At 40.6% G+C, this 19,284-nt stretch overlaps 1 protein-coding gene across 6 annotated transcripts in view; it reads left to right on the top strand.

Annotated features, from left to right (window-relative positions):
- akap9 (A kinase (PRKA) anchor protein 9) overlaps positions 1 to 19,284 on the top strand; it is a 108,134-nt gene that overhangs the window by 59,777 nt on the left and 29,073 nt on the right. For 5 of the 6 annotated variants that reach the window (XM_061897538.1, XM_061897539.1, XM_061897541.1 and 2 more), the window contains 10 exons: positions 2,006 to 2,275; positions 4,301 to 4,401; positions 4,493 to 4,662; positions 5,013 to 5,209; positions 9,601 to 9,763; positions 11,806 to 11,900; positions 11,982 to 12,099; positions 14,368 to 14,406; positions 16,164 to 16,396; positions 16,464 to 16,583. In XM_061897538.1, coding sequence (XP_061753522.1) covers positions 2,006 to 2,275; positions 4,301 to 4,401; positions 4,493 to 4,662; positions 5,013 to 5,209; positions 9,601 to 9,763; positions 11,806 to 11,900; positions 11,982 to 12,099; positions 14,368 to 14,406; positions 16,164 to 16,396; positions 16,464 to 16,583 — 1,506 coding nt within the window. The remainder of the gene's footprint in view (positions 1 to 2,005; positions 2,276 to 4,300; positions 4,402 to 4,492; positions 4,663 to 5,012; positions 5,210 to 9,600; positions 9,764 to 11,805; positions 11,901 to 11,981; positions 12,100 to 14,367; positions 14,407 to 16,163; positions 16,397 to 16,463; positions 16,584 to 19,284) is intronic. The other variant, XM_061897537.1, reaches the window with a different exon arrangement.

Here is a 19,284-nt window from a genome sequence, read left to right as displayed (position 1 = left end):
GACATACAGAAGGAAGTCATCTGCATAGAGAGAGACTTTCACCTGCACATTGTGTCTACATATTGATTGATTGATTGATTGATACTTTTATTAGTAGATTGCACAGTACAGTACATATTCCGTACAATTGACCACTAAATGGTAACACCCGAATAAGTTTTTCAACTTGTTTAAGTCGGGGTCCACGTTAATCAATTCATGCTCGTAACAAGTGGGTTGGTACGAAGCGCCATTGATAAAAGATCAATGGCAAGAGGAAAAAGCAAGCTGTGTCCCAGTGTTTACATAGCTAATGATTGTACTCTCATGAAAGATTCTATCTAAAAGAATGCACACCCATGAAGACACAGTTACATGTCCTTATTCCTTGTTACAAATGCAGGAGTTACATGAATCCCAGGAGGGTGCATGTCTTGCTAGAACACCGGCTCAAATATGAAAGCGAGCTGCAACAAACGTGTTGTCTACCTACACTGCAATGCCATTCCTAGGATATTAATCCTCAACACCAAGGTGGAAAAATAACCGAGTCTCTTTCAAGTAACATTGTCACTGGAGGACTTGAGGAAAAATAATGGCTTAGAACGCGACACACACACCGAGCAGGACAACACAAGAAGCTAACCGCTAAAGCTTGAATGTAATACTGGTATACGATCAGTATATAAACAACACTAAAGCAACTTGATCAATGTTTTTCTGTTTCTTGTTGTTCTGATTACAACATTTTTTGTTGTTATTGTTTCTAAACTCAGGCAGGAAGGCTTTGAGGGCGAAACCCAAATGACATGAATGGGAGCCAATAATAATTTTAGCTTTCGTTTAGTTGTTGTGCACTAGCCACTTTATTTTGTTGAAAATAATTGTATGTAGCATGCAATACCACATATTTGATACATTACCGGATTTACAACAATACTACAACATTCTAAATGTAGTAAGATAGTCTTTATAAAAATGTGATATCACATTCAGATTTATTGGCCATGTATGTTAAATAAATGATGAATGGGTTGTACTTGTATAGCGCTTTTCTACCTTCAAGGTACTCAAAGCGCTTTGACACTACTTCCACATTTATCCATTCACACACACATTCACACACTGATGGAGGGAGCTGCCATGCAAGGCGCTAAACAGCACCCATCAGGAGCAAGGGTGAAGTGTCTTGCTCAGGACACAACGGACGTGACGAGGTTGGTACTAGGTGGGGATTGAACCAGGGACCCTCGGGTTGCGTACGGCCACTCTTCCACTGCGCCACGCCGTCCAACAAAGAATTTGTGTTCTCTTTGTTCAATGGAAGAAACAAGAAAAACGCAACATCTGCGAGAAAGTGCAGTACTGTGGCGGCAATCCGCGGCGCCAGTTTGTTATGAAAATAAGAGGGAAACATTTAAGAACCAAAGGTCATAAAATACATTCAAAAGATCGCAAAGCTGATGCACCAAGCTGCCACTTCAGAGGCGCTGTTTGTACAAACGTCAACAAAAGCATAGCACAACTAAAACCCCACAAAAATTGCAACCAATAATACATATTGCACAGTTGCACACATTATTGTGTCTACTTTAATTACTTGCAAAAAACATTCTCAGTTCTACAGTCTATTGTCGAAGTATCAGATCGAATCTGAGGCCAAAAATGTTTGTCGGGACATCCCTCGTGGACAGTATATAGTGACAGGTGCATCGTTGCATAATATCCCTGTGCTCCCATTGGATTTTACCTTGTACTTCATTCCCTTTTACATACACACCAGAGGTTAATTGGGACTCTAAATTGCTTGTTGGTGTAACAGTGAATGGTTGTCAGTATATACCCTGTGATTGACTGGTGTTCTTTTTGAGGTCAGCTGGGATAGGCTCCAGCTCACCATTGACCCCTTTAAGGACAACCAGTCTAGAAGATGTATGCGGCTGGAATTCTGAACTACAATTTGTGCAACTTACAACATTGCTTCCAGAGTAAGATATATTTTACATTGTTTCCTCTTACCTGACAGGCCATAGTACAGATGTCAGTAGAGTTTGCACAGCAGACGGAACTGGCCAGAATCAACAAGTGTGCCTGCCAGACTAGTGCCTCCATGCAGACCCAATCGGACGAAGAAGACGTAGGGGAGAGTGATAAGAAGGCAACGTTTCAAGGAGCTTCTGCCTCTGTGAGTGCCTGGTTGAAGGAGGACAGAGAGCACCTGCAAAGAACGCTGGATGAGAGGAACGCAGAGATCCAGAAGCTACAGGCAAAGCTGCAGGAAGCTGAATCAAATGTGGTGAGGAAGGTTGTTGTTGCTATGTGTTTATGGGTTGGTGGTACAGTAAAATAAACAAATAGTTCAGAGGCATACAGTGGGGCAAAAAAGTATTTAGTCAGCCACCGATTGTGCAAGTTCTCCCATTTAAAATGATGACAGAGGTCTGTAATTTTCATCATAGGTACGCTTCAACTGTGAGAGACAGAAAGTGAAAAAAAAATCTAGGAATTCACATTGTAGGAATTTCAAAGAATTTATTTGTAAATTATGGTGGAAAATAAGTATATGGTCAACCATTCAAAGCTCTCACTGATGGAAGGAGGTTTTGGCTCAAAATCTCACGATACATGGCCCCATTCATTCTTTCCTTAACACGGATCAATCGTCCTGTCCCCTTAGCAGAAAAACAGCCCCAAAGCATGATGTTTCCACCCCCATGCTTCACAGTAGGTATGGTGTTCTTGGGATGCAGCTCAGTATTCTTCTTCCTCCAAACACGACGAGTTGAGTTTATACCAAAAAGTTCTATTTTGGTTTCGTCTGACCACATGACATTCTCCCAATCCTCTGCTGTATCATCTTTGTGCTCTCTGGCAAACTTCAGACTGGCCTGGACATGCACTGGCTTTAGCAGGGGGACACTGCAGGATTTGATTCCCTGTCGGCGTAGTGTGTTACTGATGGTAACCTTTGTTACTTTGGTCCCAGCTCTTTGCAGGTCATTCACCAGGTCCCCCCGTCTGGTTCTGGCATTTTTCCTCACTGTTCTCATGATCATTTTGACCCCACGGGATGAGATCTTGCATGGAGCCCCAGATCGAGGGAGATTATCAATGGTCTTATATGTCTTCCATTTTCTGATAATTGCTCCCACAGTTGATTTTTTTCACACCAAGCTGCTTGCCTATTGTAGATTCACTCTTCCCAGTCTGGTGCAGGTCTACAATTCTTTTCCTGGTGTCCTTCGACAGCTCTTTGGTCTTGGCCGTAGTGGAGTTTGGAGTCTGACTGTTTGAGGCTGTGGACAGGTGTCTTCTATACAGATAACGAGTTCAAACAAGTGCCAATAATACAGGTAACGAGTGGAGGACAGAAGAGCTTCTTAAAGAAGAAGTTACAGGTCTGCGAGAGCCAGAGATCTTCCTTGTTTCAAGTGACCAAATACTTATTTTCCACCATAATTTACAAAGAATTCTTTAAAATTCCTACAATGTGAATTCCTGGATTTTTTTTTCACATTCTGTCTCTCACAGTTGAAGTGTACCTATGATGAAAATTACAGACCTCTGTCATCATTTTAAGTGAGAGAACTTGCACAATCGGTGGCTGACTAAATACTTTTTTGCCCCACTCTATTTGTGCACTGCTTTTTACATATTTTAGGAGTCAGGAGGATGCTGCATACATTCATCATTCGTATCTCCTCGTAGCAAATTGTCTTTCAAATACCTCTCTGAAGAGCTCATTTCTGATCGTGTGACCTTTCACAAACCATTTATTTTATGATTATGTCTCAACTATGTGATAAATACAAGAGGTTCTTTGTGAGATGCTCCAAATGTACACTTCCTGACACTTTGTTAGGTACAGATGCATAGGGTAACAAGATACTATACAAAAGCTGAAATTGACACTTTCCTAAAAAAATATATTTTAAAAGGCTTCTCATCGAGAATAAGGTACAAGTCAATAATAATATGCAGTGTATGGCTGTTGTCAGTGTAATCGTTTGCCTTACTGCCGTCTCACCATAAGATGGTGCTATAACACATCTTATTCTCTGCATCCCATATGCACCTGTTTCCATGGAAGCACAAAGAAACTAGTGTTTCCCATTGCAACCAGGGAGTTCAAGTGTATCTTTCTGTCTGTGCATTAGTCGAAATATATAAGGCTAGTTTGTTTACGGTGTTGCCTGATTTGAATTTGCGTATGGACAATATAGCGGCTCTCTGCTGTCTGCTGCTTGCTTATCACTGGTATGAAGTTTGTAGCTCCGTAATGACGGGACTGCTTTCTGTTTTCTCCCTTTTACCCGTGCAGATGGGAAAGAAGAAAGATGACTATGAAGGAAAAGTTGTGCAACAGGAAGACCACGGGGCATCGCAGGATGGTGTCAAGTTCATCGACAAGGACAATGAAAGGTGATGACGTACAAACTTTTTATGACGATAAACTGTAATGAAACAAATATATTAGAGTATGGACTAACATAAATCCCTATGTTGTCTTCAGAATCCTTTTGTGCAGGGCTAACCAGAGGCTTAGTCGGGTGTTGGCCGACGTCCTAAAGACCACAGCGGCAGCTGAAGAAACCATGGGTCTCCACATGCAAAGTCTATGTGATGCTTCTTCCATCGATGGGCTACAGGATGCACAGCCTCCCTCCAGACTTGATGATGCAGGCATGTTATATTTGTTTTGTTGATTTACCTAAATCACCAAAAAGATGAGGCACTAATTAAAAGTAGCACTTGAAAAGTAGATTACAGTTAATTTCTTAAATCGTAATAATGACTTTGAGTTAATAAGAAAATGAAAGGTTGCTATTTTTGACCACATGGTCATTTATGAACATGTGTTGCGCAACACAACAGCAACATGTTGTGATAGTAACAAGTAGCAAATTGAGCTCCACACATACAGCTGGATAGCAACATTTCAATGACAGTAATTTGGTTATGCTGTCGCCAAAAAAAAAGCAATTGAAAATAGATAAGGGTGTGCGTGATATATTTATGCACCGTCACACTAGGTCACTCCGGAACAAGTTGCCTGGGTGCTGAAACAGATGCAGGCATGGAGGTGTCCCAGCAGATGATCGAGGGCCTCCTTCTACTGGGTGAATACGATGGTCAGCTAGCGAACGAGGAGCAGCTAATGGGCATCAGCGGTCGCCTCCAGACAGCTTTAGAGAAGATGTTGATGGTCATCACGGACACCACCAACCAGGTACGAAACAAAAGCAACTGTTTTGGCAGTCAGCTCCTGGTTATTTCTACTGGAGTATATTTTTTGTTTGATAAAAAGTCACTTCTATTGGGTTTTCGCATGCATAATGGCAATGAGTCAGACTTGTTTGTGTCTGGAAAATTCCCCCCATTAATAGTCGCTTCATTTCTAGTGTTCACCCATAGATACGAGCTGTATTTACATGGCACTTTTGTCTCACACTAACAGTCTATTATAGTCCGGCCGGGTGGAAGTCCGCCTCCATTCCCCACTACAGGGAGCCCATGGCGTGCGCCCACTGTCAGTGTTAGTCCCTCTGAGTCAGAGCGAGTTTTAACTAGGCCAGTGAGCGTGTTACTGTAACTGAGTGCACGGTGCATCCTCCCTGTGGCTGAAATTCTTATTTACGCTTGGATGGGTTTTGTCTTGCTTTTCTAAAAATAGTCTAAGCTGGGCGTCACTTTTATTCAGCATCCTTTGACATCATTACCAGCATGTAGGTTTAAATATTTTTATTACATTTTCATGACCTATTTTTTACACATGCTCACTGAGTTGGTAAAAAATTACATCCCACTAACATAAATACATTTCACTGCTCAGTAATTAATTTTTAATGATTTTTCACTTGTAAACAAAGGGTCTATAATGGTTTTCTTAATGATTTTCTTGCTGCTATTCATGTCATTTTCTGCCTGTTAGGCAGAAATGGATGCCACAAACCAGTCGGGATGCAAAGTTGCTTTTGTTAAGCCGGCGCTGTAAAATATTTACCTGGGGCAGTGAAGTGTTTGCTATGTCACTTGCAATTGCCTGCATGTCTTTCAAGTATGACATTATGTCAGACCAAGCGTTGGCATGTCTGAGTTTTTAGATTTTTTTTCTTTAAATATTGTTTCTTGTGGTGCTTGTGACTGCATAAGGAGGAAATCTGGTTTTACAACTTTGTGTAGGGTGTGTGTGTTGTCTGCTGGTTATTTGTGTGCAGGGAGTGGCGCGCGTGTGTGTGTGTGTGTGTGTGTGTGTGTGTGTGTGTGTGTGTGTGTGTGTGTGTGTGTGTGTGTGTGTGTGTGTGTGTGTGTGTGTGTGTGTGTGTGTGTGTGTGTGTGTGTGTGTGTGTGTGTGTGTGTGTGTGTGTGTGTGTGTGTGAGGAGGAGGAGGGGGTAGATCTATTTGCAAATCTACCTGAATCTCTGAATTGAAGCCACACCTCCTTTCCTTCCTCCCTCCCTCTTGGTTTTACTGAGGAGAGTACTTCTGACTGCGATCAGTGCGAGATATGAAAGTCCACTTCAGTGAGAAAAAACGGCTTGGGACATGTTGGACTTGATCTTTTTTTCTTGTGAAGGTGGCGTGAGTGTTAACAGAGTGACAGGGGTAAGTAAACCTTGCCTGACGAGAGAAGCGATCCAGCTCTAGTGAGTTATCTTGCCACGATCATGTGCGGAGTGGGAGTGAAAACAAACCCTGGGAGGGAATAAAAAGGAAAGCCACTCAAGAACCAGCCGCTGTCATTTCACCCTCGGCTGGCCGTCGCCTTGACTGAATGATTAAATGTGGGGGGCCCCGAAGGCTTGTTGTTGCTACGGCAATATAGCTTTGTTTGGGAATCTCCGAAGGGAGAAGTGGGATGTGATCTGTGAGAAGCATAATGTGCTTTCCCACTAAAGAAAGGAGGTCACGAGGAGCACAGAGAGCTGCAAATCACTGAAGAAGATACGGAAAGGAAATGGAAGCTTTGGAGGAGCTCCTGCTGGTGTGTTCAGGAATGCCCTTTAAGCCGATGAAATTAAACGGGACGCACCCCCGCTGCTGAGTATGACAAGCTCTTTTTGGGCGCTTTCCCTCTGAGACCGGTTCTACCTCAACAAGATGATTACGTGCAACTGGGATCTCACCTGACTGTGTCCCCTCTGTGTGCCAACACATAGGAACCGTTGCTCGGTAGCAAACCGCAACTGCTGCTTTCCCCCACAGGATTCTCATTGTCGCTTGCCCGGCAGGGTCTTTGATCGTGGCAAACTCTTTCTGATGACTCTTGACAAGGAGCTCCATCATATCAAAAAGCGTCCTTCACCATGGATTCCTACCGCTCTTTTTGGAATTCTAAAACGCAGAGCACCAAATGGGTGGAAGGGGAGGACCAGGATGTGTACGAAGTGGAATCTCGGATCCCCCTTCCCCGACCTTTTCCGGTATACAGCACCTTGACCGAGAAGAATGCCGTCTTGGTCCAGACGCACATCTCTCATGTCAATCACAGGACAAATGGTCACCTACTTAAAGTCATCTCCAGAATCTCTCTGCCCACACCTCCCTATACAGTAAGTTGATGCACCTTCGGAAACTATCGCATGAGAGGTGCTGTTGAATATTTTACCAACCTACAGCTTCTTTGATGAATTAAATATCACCACACGTAAGGTGTTGGAAGGCTTGTGTGACTTCAAAAAGAAACCCTCACCACTTCCTGGTTTGCATAATGTCGCAAAAAGACCTTTGCTCTCGGAGATAATGCAAAGCTGTGAAGAGTAATGGCAGCAATATGATGACACGTGTCACCTGAATACAAAACCTGTTTCTATACGAGTTGGGAAATTGTTAGATGTAAATATAAACGGAATACAATGATTTGCAAATCATTTTCAACCCATATTCAGTTGGATATGCTACAAAGACAACATATTTGCTGTTAAAACTGATAAACTTTTTTTTTTTGCAAATAATCATTAACTTTAGAATTCAATGCCAGCAACACACGACAAAGAAGTTGGGAAAGGTGGTAATAAATACTAATAAAGTTGAGGAATGCTCATCAAACACTTATTTGGAACATCCCACAGGTGTTCAGGCTATTTGGGAACAGGTGGGTGCCATGATTGGGTATAAAAACAGCTTCCAAGAAATGCTAAGTAATTCAAAAACAAGAATGGGGCGATGGTCACCAATTTGTAAGCGAATTGTCGAACAGTTTTAGAACAACATTTGTCAACGAGGTATTGCCAGGAATTTAGGGATTTTACCATCTGCGGTCCGTAAAATCATCAAAAGGTTCAGAGAATCTGGAAAAATCACTGCACGTAAGCGATGATATTATGGACCTTTGATCCCTCAGGCGGTACTGCATCAAAAACCGACATCAGTGTGTAAAGGATATCACCACATTGGCTCAGGAACACTTCATAAAACCTCTGTCAGTAACTACAGTTGGTCGCTACATCTGTAAGTGCAAGGTAAAACTCTACTATGCAAAGCGAAAGCCATTTATCAACAACACACAGGAACGCCGCCGGCTTCTCTGGGCCCGAGCTCATCTAAGATGGACTGATGCAAAGTGGAAAAGTGTTCTGTTGTCTGACGAGTCCACATTTCAAATTATATTTAGAAACTGTGGACGTAGTGTCCTCCGGAACAAAGAGGATAATAACCATCCGGATTGTTAAAGGCGCAAAGTTCAAAAGCCAGCATCTGTGATGGTATGGGGGTGCATTAGTACCCAAGGCATGGGTAACTTACACATCTGTGAAGGCACCATTAATACTGAATGGTCTATACAGGTTTTTGAACAACATATGTTGTCATCCAAGCAACGTTATCATGGACGACACTGCTTATTTCAGCAAAACAATGCCAAGCCACATCTTACAACAGCGTGGCTTCGTAGTAAAAGAGTGCGGGTACTTTCCTGGCCCGCCTGCAATCCAGACATGTCTCCCATCGAAAATGTGTGGCGCATTATGAAGCGTAAAATACGACAACAAGACCCCGGACTGTTGAACAACTTAAGCTGTACATCAAGCAAGAATGGTAAAGAATTCCACTTTCAAAGCTTCAACAATTAGTTTCCTCAGTTCCCAAACGTTTATTGGGTGTTGTTAAACGAAAAGGTGATGTAACACAGTGGTGAACATGCCCTTTCCCAACTACTTTGCACGTTGTGCAGCCATTAAATTCAAAGTTAATTATATGGCAAAAAAAAAAAGTTTGAGTTCGAAAGTCAAATATCTTGTCTTTGTAGTGCATTCAATTGAATATGGGTCGAAAGGGATTTGCAAATCATTGTATTCCGTTTATATTTACATCTAACACAATTTCCCAACTCATATGGAAACGGGGATTGTATATAATAGAATAGGATATTATTTCCCTGTGACATTTTTTAACTGAGGTCACTTAATAGTCAGGTACAATTGCACAAGAACTGCATCAAAATGATTTGCCATTACACACACAATGCTCAGTGGTGAGGTATTAAGTCAGACATTTAGTACTTCTGATTTGGATGCTCTGTTTAGCTCAATTGTGATCCTGCCAATTGCTTTACTGGCATTTAATATTCTGGTCGAATAGCCAACTTAATCTACCTCTTTGAATTTTGTTAATGTCCTTAGTTGGAGCATGCCCGCCTTACCCAGACGGAGCTCATGCGGGAGTCTTTCCGGCACAACCAGGAGATCAGTGAACTTCTACAGAAGCAGGAGGAGCTCCAGGACCGTTTGTCCGAGGAGGCCCGGGCACGTGAGCAGTTGGCCTTGGAACTACACCGAGCTGAGGGTGAGCTTTACTAATAGCGTGACTATTGCATCAGACACGAGCTGACCCAAGAATCCGATTGGTGCATGTACCTTATCATCTCTCCATCCAAGCCTATTTCCAACCAAAATTTAAGGAACCACATCTAAATGTTAAAGCAAAAGCCAGAACGGTCGTATGGGTTGTTGTTGTTGAGTGATCCTATCAGCTGTCTAAAAAGGAGAGTGAATAGAAGTGGAGACCACCTGTGCTTTTAGCTGGAAGAAAGTATTTTGCTGTCTTGCTGGGTAGCAGCTAGCTTTACAACTCACCCTTGTCAGAGACAGTTGGTCCTCTGGGCACAACTGTTGCATGCATACACCAGCAACAAGCCCACTCTCTTTATCAAAAAGAACTACAAGAAACTTTCTGGCTTTTTGGGAACGCTGAAAACGGGTGAGACCATTCCTTTTCTAGTCTTTGTTTGACTTGAGAAATCTCATGTTTGTTTTTTGTGCAAACCTATGTAGGTTATAGCTGGCTTAAATGTGTAGCCATAGACCACAAAACAACAACACCATCAGAAACAGAATCAGAATCAGACATACTTTCTCAATCCCCGAGGGGAAATTACAATTTTCAGCACAATCCCATTACAGGGAGACAGAACAGGATTGCTGACGGGTCTGCCGACTTCTGGCGCCCCTTACAAAAAAGGTGAGATACAGGTAAACAATTGGGGGAAATAAAATAAATAAAAATGTGGGGAGGGCTGCAATGATGGATCAATTAAATCGATTAGAAAAAAGCATTGATGTACAAAAGTATTTTCTGTTGCTTCGTATAATCGTTTGAGTGTTACTGAAAATTTATCAAATCTGGACCACGGAATGTCCAGATCTTTAAATAAGCAGACATAGTTTCCGCATGGAAATAGAGTGGTGGTGTGTGGGTGCCGTGGTTTGTGTGGTGGTGAACAGCAATTGTTTTTATTGCTGTTAAGAGTACAATTTCAATGTTTATCGTGCATCTATGAGAAAAAAAGGTTATTAACTTTTTTCCCTAAAATATTAATTGAGGTAGTTAAGTGTCTTTTATTCGAACAGACAAATCGTTAGATTACTCTATTACTAAAATAACGTCAGCTGCAGCCCATACGCAGTGGCAAACGCTTGCATGGAGCATTCAGTACATGCAATTGTTATGTCATACTATTGCAAGTACATTTACATTTAAATAATACAATGGTTTATGGACCTAAATGTTTTGATGACTGAATATCAGGAATATCACATGATTCATTTGTTTGGACAATTGTGTATCCTGGAGAGAACCCTCCTTAGGCAAACTACATCATGTTGGTTCCTGCTCAGTCAGCAACATTTACCTTCTGTCTCGCTGGTAACCACACAGAATGCAACTATTGACATTTTAGCATTTGAATCTAGTCTCCTGGCCTTACACCTAGTATTCCTGTATCCATGACCCAAATGCCATCCTGGAGCATAATGCTTGCTGACCTGTGCAGTTATGAAGCATTTCATTGTGTTTGCATCTCAGTCCTGTTCTACTCGTCAAGCAAAATGGGTCAGACATTCTCACTTGTGTTCAATTATACAGTAGGAATGTGTTTGTGCTTGCTACGGTCATATTGTTTGAGCTTTTTGGCTGATGTGTGTCACAACACCACTCATGCACAAGCGTTACAAAAGCAACCGAAACGGTCCATGGCTGAGTTTTGATATTTAATGCATGTATTTCCGCATTTTTAAGTTAAAGTTAAAGTACCAATGATTGTCACACACACACACACTAGGTGTGGTGAAATTTGCTCTCTGCATTTGACCCATCCCCTTGTTCACCACCCGGGAGGTGAGGGGAGCAGTGAGCAGCAGCGGTAGCTGCGCCCAGGAATCATTTTGGTGATTTAACCCCCAATTCCAACCCTTAATGCTGAGTGTCAAGCAGGGAGGTACGGGTCCCATTTCTATAGTCTTTGGTATGACTCGGCCGGGTTTGAACTCACAACCTACTGATCTCAGGGTGGACACTCTAACCACTAGGCCACTATTGTCTATGCGCAGATGTGATTGACGGCTACAATGGTGAACGAGCCACCTTGGAGGAGCAGTTACGTCAGAAGGAAGCGCTTCAGCTGAGCCTGGAGCAAGAGCTACAGGTAGAAGTGTTTATCATTATGGTTGTAGTTTGCCGACATTGCAACCCTCAACTAACCACTTCTTTCTTTTTTTAAATGTAGGTTACGGGCAGTCGTCTGCAGGATTTAGAGCAGGAGAAGCTTCAAATGCAGGAGGAGCGGGAGCTGACGTCCCGGCAACAAGACGCCATGAGAGAAGGCGCAGGACCCCGTGAGCTTTGTACGTATCTCAGAATTCCTTTAAGAAACAGGATACTCTATATCAGGGGTTCTTAACCTTTTTGACTTCAGGGCCCAATTTTTTCACTACAAAGGGGACCTGGGCCCACTCAAATGTTAACGCTGAATTATTAATCTTTTTTTTCATTTTAATTGTATTTACCAATGACATCTAACCTAATTACAGTTTGCAACCTTGTCAATTGATATATAACTAACACATAAACCTTAGGTTTAGTTTGGCGGATTAAAAAAATAAGTACTAACCAAATATACTGCATTAGAAGAGATTCATAAATGACTGCCAAAAAGTGCATTTACATACAATTTTGTTTTGCTACGACAAATAAAAAAAATTAATAATGAAAATCTTGTTTTAACTAAACCGTCAAAAAAAAGAAGTGCAAATTAAAGTATAGCTTAATCACTTTAGTCATAATTTTTTCGTATGCACTTTTTTAAAAATGTATTTTCATTCACAATCATGAGAGACAAGAACACGTTTTGTTTTTTTTATTAAAAAGATTAAATACTCTTAAAAGATGCGGCTAATGGGAGTCATCGTTGCCTACAAACCCCTCTAAAACAGCTTAAAACTCTCCAGCAACTTTTCATATTCACACTGCAAGAGTATAATGTAGTAAAGGACACGTTTGTAACAATATGTAGTATGTTAAATATTTACTGTATTTTGATCATTTTAACAATTTTTGGACTGATTTATTACACGTATTGATTTCTGTTTCCATAGCAGCGCACGGATCAAACACTAGTGTGTTTACTAATCATGGCAGACTTGGTAAAACACAACAAAGATGACTATTTTTGAACAAATGAGGGTTTACAACCTTAAACCTTTAAAGCTAAATATACTGCTGCTTTTACATGCGAGCACATAGGAAGAGTGAGACATTGGAGCAGCCAAAAGCCGGGAGAGTGGGATGAAAGCGATTTTGATGCCATAAATGTGGAACTTGGAGACAGCCATTTCGACATAAATGGATTGCTTACCCAAAATCAACAGGAAACATCCCCAGCGTGCCGGACCAGAAAAACAACTGTCCATCGAGTGAGTCACTTTAATATCGATTTTGATACACGCAGCACGTCATGCGTGTTAGTACAACTACAGTACATACGATGGCAGGCTAGCTCAGCTGTGTACAAACAGAACATGAAATGTGGGATAATACTTTGCAGATACTGTAATATGATTTTTCATGTTTTTCAGTCAGTACAAATTAGTGTCGTATTGAAGTGTTGTGCATTACAAACTCAAACTCGTTTCGTGTTGTTTTTAAAAGCTAACTTTTTTTTTGCCATGGCTAGCTTTTACGGATATTACCGAAGCACGTTGATGTGTTACCACGATAGAAAAAGAGTTCCTCAGTGTTCGTTTTTACAATAAGAATGTCGCAACCGCTTAATTATCATACAGGTTACGGAACATAAATGAAGTATGGTTGACGGTTTTTGATTGCATTTTTAAAGAGATTTAGACACAGAGGTAATTGCTCCCATTAAGTGAATTGCTAGCCACCTTGAACAAGACACATTTTATGTTAGAAAACAAAAAAAACAAAAACCCTTTGTCTTCTTGTCTCATAATGATTGTGAACGATAGAACGCCAAAATTCCTAAAGAAAATTGCTGTTCCCTTTCAAGCCCCAGACGTCTTCTGTTTGTTTGATATTGTTATTACTGCCACAAGTGGTGAAAACATGTATTACAACTAAGTACCGCAGATACTTTTTAGAAGGTGCTCCTGGCCCTATGGTTAGGAAACATTGCTCTATATGAGTTTTATGTGTGAATTATGGCCATATAATCAAAATTGACACGATTTGGATAAAAAGCTATTCAAACCTCATATTTGTATATTCTTCTTTTGCATGATCAATGTACCCGTTATTTCAATTGTTTAAATTTTATGTTTTATAATAATTTCAATAGAGACCAATAAACTGTAATTTGTAAGTACATGTGATGTAATTTGCTACTTGTATTTGGGCAACAAAACCTAAATTCACAGGTTGGAACATATAAGCTGTTAATTTTGCACTATAACCTGTCTTTTTATCAAACAAGGTAAAGGTGAGTCTTTGGCAATGTTGGGTCAGGGCTATTTAAGAAACACCTTGCTTTCACGCTTTTTGCTTCTCCATCCTTTGATAACCGACCGTACAGCAACATTGTCGCTTTTCTGCCATCTTTTCATTTCATGACAAAAACAAGAGCATGTTCAACTCCTGTGCTTTCCTTCCTGTAGGCCTAGTTGAAGCTGCAATGGTTGCAGCACCTGAAGCAGGTGTGTCCACATCGAGCATGGCTCAGCCCTCCTTTTCTATGTTCTTTCCAAGTGTCTAGCCGAGTGACATGATATATATCTGTAACCCTAATCCAGTGACATCACCGACAAAGCTTGTTTGTATTTTTGGGCTCACAACTTTACTCAAATCACTAACCTTTGCGTCTTCTTTTTTTTTTGCTTTTAACTGATTTTGTCCTGGCATCTCTTTGATAGCCCTCATTGTAGCATGATGGAATAATTGCAGCAACCGGCTTTCACATGTCGCCATCACTTTCTGTTTGTCAATATTCCGCATTGGTTTATTTACCCTGTCTGATGTATTGATTATTTGTGCGAATGAGGTGATTGGCTGTTTAGAAAGCCCCTCCTTTCCATCCCTGTCTACTGGGCATGGATATTGCAATGTCTGGACTGTCATTCACACATTGTCACGCTGTTCTTTCGGTGTTTGATCCTGGGTGAAACAATGAGAGTTGGTCCATGGTGGCAGCGGAAGGGGCATCGTGTTCGGAGGTTCATCTTGGACAGCTGAATGGGATGTTGGACAAATCTGAGCATAGAGTTGATTAACTGTATTAGGCACTATTTAGGCTATGTTTAATTTTTTTCTAATCGGTCCACATGAAAATGCATGCCAAAACAACAGGTGGCAATCTGTCTTTGATCCATAAGACCATTTTAACCAAACAAAAGAAAGTTGTACAGTCATCCCGCGCCACATCACACTTCAAAGTTTGTAGATGTACTCTTATCACACATTTAATTTAAATAATTTCTTAAGCATGTTAAATGTATTTTTGGCCTAAATTAAGCATTTTCAAGTGTAAATATAACAAAATGAACTAAAAATATCAATACTACAGTAGTACACCTCGCCTCGCAGCGCTTCAAATATTGCGGCTTCACCACATTGGCAATTTTTGGGGATATTTGAATTTTTTTTTAAACATATTCTACATTTTTGGTCCCAGAGTATTTTCGAGCACAAAATATCTAAATAAACTACAAATATTAATACTACGGTGGTATTGGCCGCTGGATGACACCAAACCAATCATAGTGCTGTTCAGTATCGTGGCCACTGATTGGCTCAGCCTTAGCCAGCATTACTATAATGTAGTTGTATCTGCAGTTCCATTTTTGTTGGCCCGCAGAATATTATCAAAATTAAATGAAACCAATAAAAATGTAGGAAAAAAGATGAGATGAAGAACTGAAATTTTCATACTAAAATAACTAACATTAATACACTTTGTCACCTATAACGCAAAGCTAACACAGTTTTACCTTTAAATATACATATATTACAAAATGTTTTTAGAATTTTTAAGTATGTTGCCCTTAGGGGAAAAAGTTTGAACACCCCTGCTATAATGACAAATGTAAAGGTAACTGGGTGTTATTCTTGTCAATAGGGGCTGCATAATGTTAAAACATGTATTTAAAAGATTGTAAACATTTTCTTATGCTTGAACTATTAAAATGTATAAATATTAATTCATATTTTGCAGAAATTCATTGACCATGGTCAGACCTGTAACCAATTAATAGTGATAAACAAGGTATTACTGTATATGAAAAAGACATAACGGTAAAAAAGGCAAATTATTATATTTTGTTAATGTGGATTAAAACCATTTACAGCCCAGATTCTTCAATAGCATCCCATTCATCTGCAAAGACATTTATTTTACATCAAAATATAGCATTCAATGTCCAAGCAGTAACGCCGATGTCCTCCTTCTTCTGCCTAGATCTGCTGGAGGAGGCAGAGAAGCTAATGAAAGAGAAGGTGGAGGTGCAGCGCCAGGCAGAGAAGGAGAGTGCCGACCTCCTGAAGCAGATAAAGCTGCTGGAAGCCGAGCTGGAGGAGCAGGTCAACAGGGTGACCGAGCTAGAGCATGCTCGCAAGGCAGAGACTGGAGATCTCCAGCAGCAGATCCAGGCCCTGGAGAAACAGCTGGACAAGAACAGGAGGTTCTTGGATGTAAGTGACACAAATAGAATAATTGTAAGGAACACTGTGTTTGTAATATTCTTTTTCTGGGGTTTAGGAACAAGCTGTGGACCGCGAACATGAGAGGGATGTCTTCCAGAATGAGATCCACAAACTGGAGCAGCAGCTTAAAAATCCACTGAAGCTTCAGAGTGGCTCAGAACAAAGAAGCCAAGAGGTAACACTTTTCTTTTTTTTTTTTGCTAGGTGTTAACAGAGATGCTTGTGTTGAGCATATGACACCGCACAGAACTGGGCACAATAGACAATGGAGGCGATAGATTTACCTGCGCTTCCTTGAAAGCGACACCAAACTTGTTGACATGGTAGGAAAGTGGGATGAATGCCTCTGCTGTTAAAGAGTATGTTAATGTTTCCAAAGTAGCTTGTATTCAAATGCTGCTTGGTGTGAAATTGGCAATGCAAAACCTTTTATTGGATGCCATAAAAGTCAGTAAGGAGTGAAAATTCTTCCTGAGAAGCAATAATAGTGTTGGGCTACATGATAGCTGGTCTGTTAGGATTAGTGAGGCTCAAACATAGATTGATTGGATTGAGGAGTACAGGAAAAAGCATATCATTGTCGGATATGGTAACCTAACACTAACTTAGGTAGTAATGGTGACATTTTGGGAATGGTTCTACTGATTTATTGCCTGTATTGTATTGTTGGTTTATCTGATTATCCAGAGCTCCTTTTCCTGCATCATTCCTTACTGTACAGCAAAGTCATATTTTGACAAAAGCTACTCAGATTTTACTATTAACCGTGATTAAAAATGTCATAATTATTTAAGCGCAGAAGGCTCCACTATACTGTGCGTTTCAGTCCTCCAACTCACTACAAACATACATTATGATGGTAGGTTATTTTTCGCACAGACTGCATTGGAACAAAAACACACATTTACACGCACCTATCAAGAGACACGCTAGTATGCTACATTAACTTAAATGTTTTTTGTTTTGTCTTTTGTCTATGCATGGTGCAGTTGCGTTTGCTTTTGTGGATGTATGTAGAAATAGCACTACTGTGGTGCCTGCAGGTTGCATCAGCTCTTGCTACCTAATGTTTCCTATGTCCTTTGTCCATCCATCCATCCATTTCTACCGCTTATTCTCTTTTGAGGTCACGGGGGGCGCTGGCGCCTATCTCAGCTACAATCGGGCAGAAGGCGGGGTACACCCTGGACAAGTCGCCACCTCATCGCAGGGCCAACACAGATAGACAGACAACATTCACACTCACATTCACACACTAAGGCCAATTTAGTGTTGCCAATCAACCTATCCCCAGGTACATGTCTTTGGAAGTGGGAGGAAGCCGGAGGGGAACCCACTTATTCCTATGTGTTCTTTGATATATCCCTCCTGTTTCCGTATGTTTTGCCTTGTTCTTTGTGGACTTTTGGTGCCTGCATTGCACCAACATGATTTTGTTGTGCACCTGAAAGAGTGGCAAAAAATGGCAATATCTTCTGGGATTTCAATCGTTTTACAATTCAGCCGTGTATCAAAAAAGTTCACTTGTGGCTCAATACGGATGGTGTAAGTGGTAGAATAACAAAGCAACAAACCGTTTTTACTCTAAAAGAAGCTGAAGTTGGCAATGCGGGACCATTTTGAATATTTACAAAAAAGCAGGGAGTCATTAAAGACGAAGGCTCACGCTCTAATACATCCAAATTTGGTGCAGCTTTACATGCCAAAGTAAAGGTAATACGTAATAGGACAGTTCAATTAGGTTTGTGGCAAGTTACTTCACGAAAAATGTAGTTAAATATAAAAGTGTCACTTAAAGTCAGTAGCCTAGCATTGAGTCAGTTCGGTGTGAACAAACCGTAACATGAACTCCTGTCAATGGCTTTTTTTCAGTGACCATTTAATGTTAGATAGCTTCATTCTTCCTGTATGTGTTGATATAATATTAACCTTTTAAGTTCATAGAGCAAGTGTAAATCACTAACATAACATCAGACGCTATACGATGGGATCTAATTATGTGCATTCCAGTTATTTACACAGCTAAAAATAGATGATTATAAATGAATACATCGGCATGGATGACAATAACACTTGACCCCTGGGGGAAAAAAATAAAGTTAACCTTAGTGTAATACTAATATTATAATTATGAATTAATGTGTATGTTATTAATTATACTTTTTGTTTCTATGTGATTTGGTCACAGTTATAACCGACTGTAATAAATATTACTTTAAAAGGTTAAGGAATGTCTGGGATTTTATAAATGTTTTCTTGTGAAATTAATCAATGCATAATAATTGTGGTAATCGTAAAACCGTGATTATTACTCAGAGTATATTTATACAATCATAATCTATCATCGTTGCGTACCTAATTTTGACAAAAAAATACTCCCTTTATATTCTTGTCCCCTTAAACAAGCCAGTTAATGTTTAAAAGTCAGTCACGTGTGCATCACAGCTGCTAAAACTTTCAAATTAAATTTTAACTTTGGTAAATGAGTGCAATGTGCTAAGTGAAGTACTTAGTACACAGTTACACACACCTAAAGTATTGGTTAAGGTATGTATATTTCATTTCATGACAATCCGGCATACTGACCATACAGACTAATCAGAATACAATTTATTTTATTTCCACAGGCACATTCCTGCAGTTATTACTTATTTTTAAACCTGAAAGTGCTTCTTTTCTCCCTGTGCTTTCTCCTCGGCCGGCTCACCTCTCTCCCTTTTTGCCTACGCACTCTCCGCTCCTTCATCTCCTGCCTTTTTTCTCTCCTTGGCCTTTGCAGGGGGACGAAGTAAGCGTAAAGGTACTGCTTCTAGCTACACGTAGAACCACCTGTTTGCCATCCTCCCTTTCCCACCACCACTGGAGACCCACTAGTG

The sequence above is a fragment of the Nerophis ophidion genome, linkage group LG04 (assembly GCF_033978795.1).
Source record: "Nerophis ophidion isolate RoL-2023_Sa linkage group LG04, RoL_Noph_v1.0, whole genome shotgun sequence".
Taxonomy (NCBI): domain Eukaryota; kingdom Metazoa; phylum Chordata; class Actinopteri; order Syngnathiformes; family Syngnathidae; genus Nerophis; species Nerophis ophidion.
The sequence above is the reverse complement of the archived record's forward strand: the minus strand, read 5'-3'. Positions and strand labels throughout refer to the sequence as shown.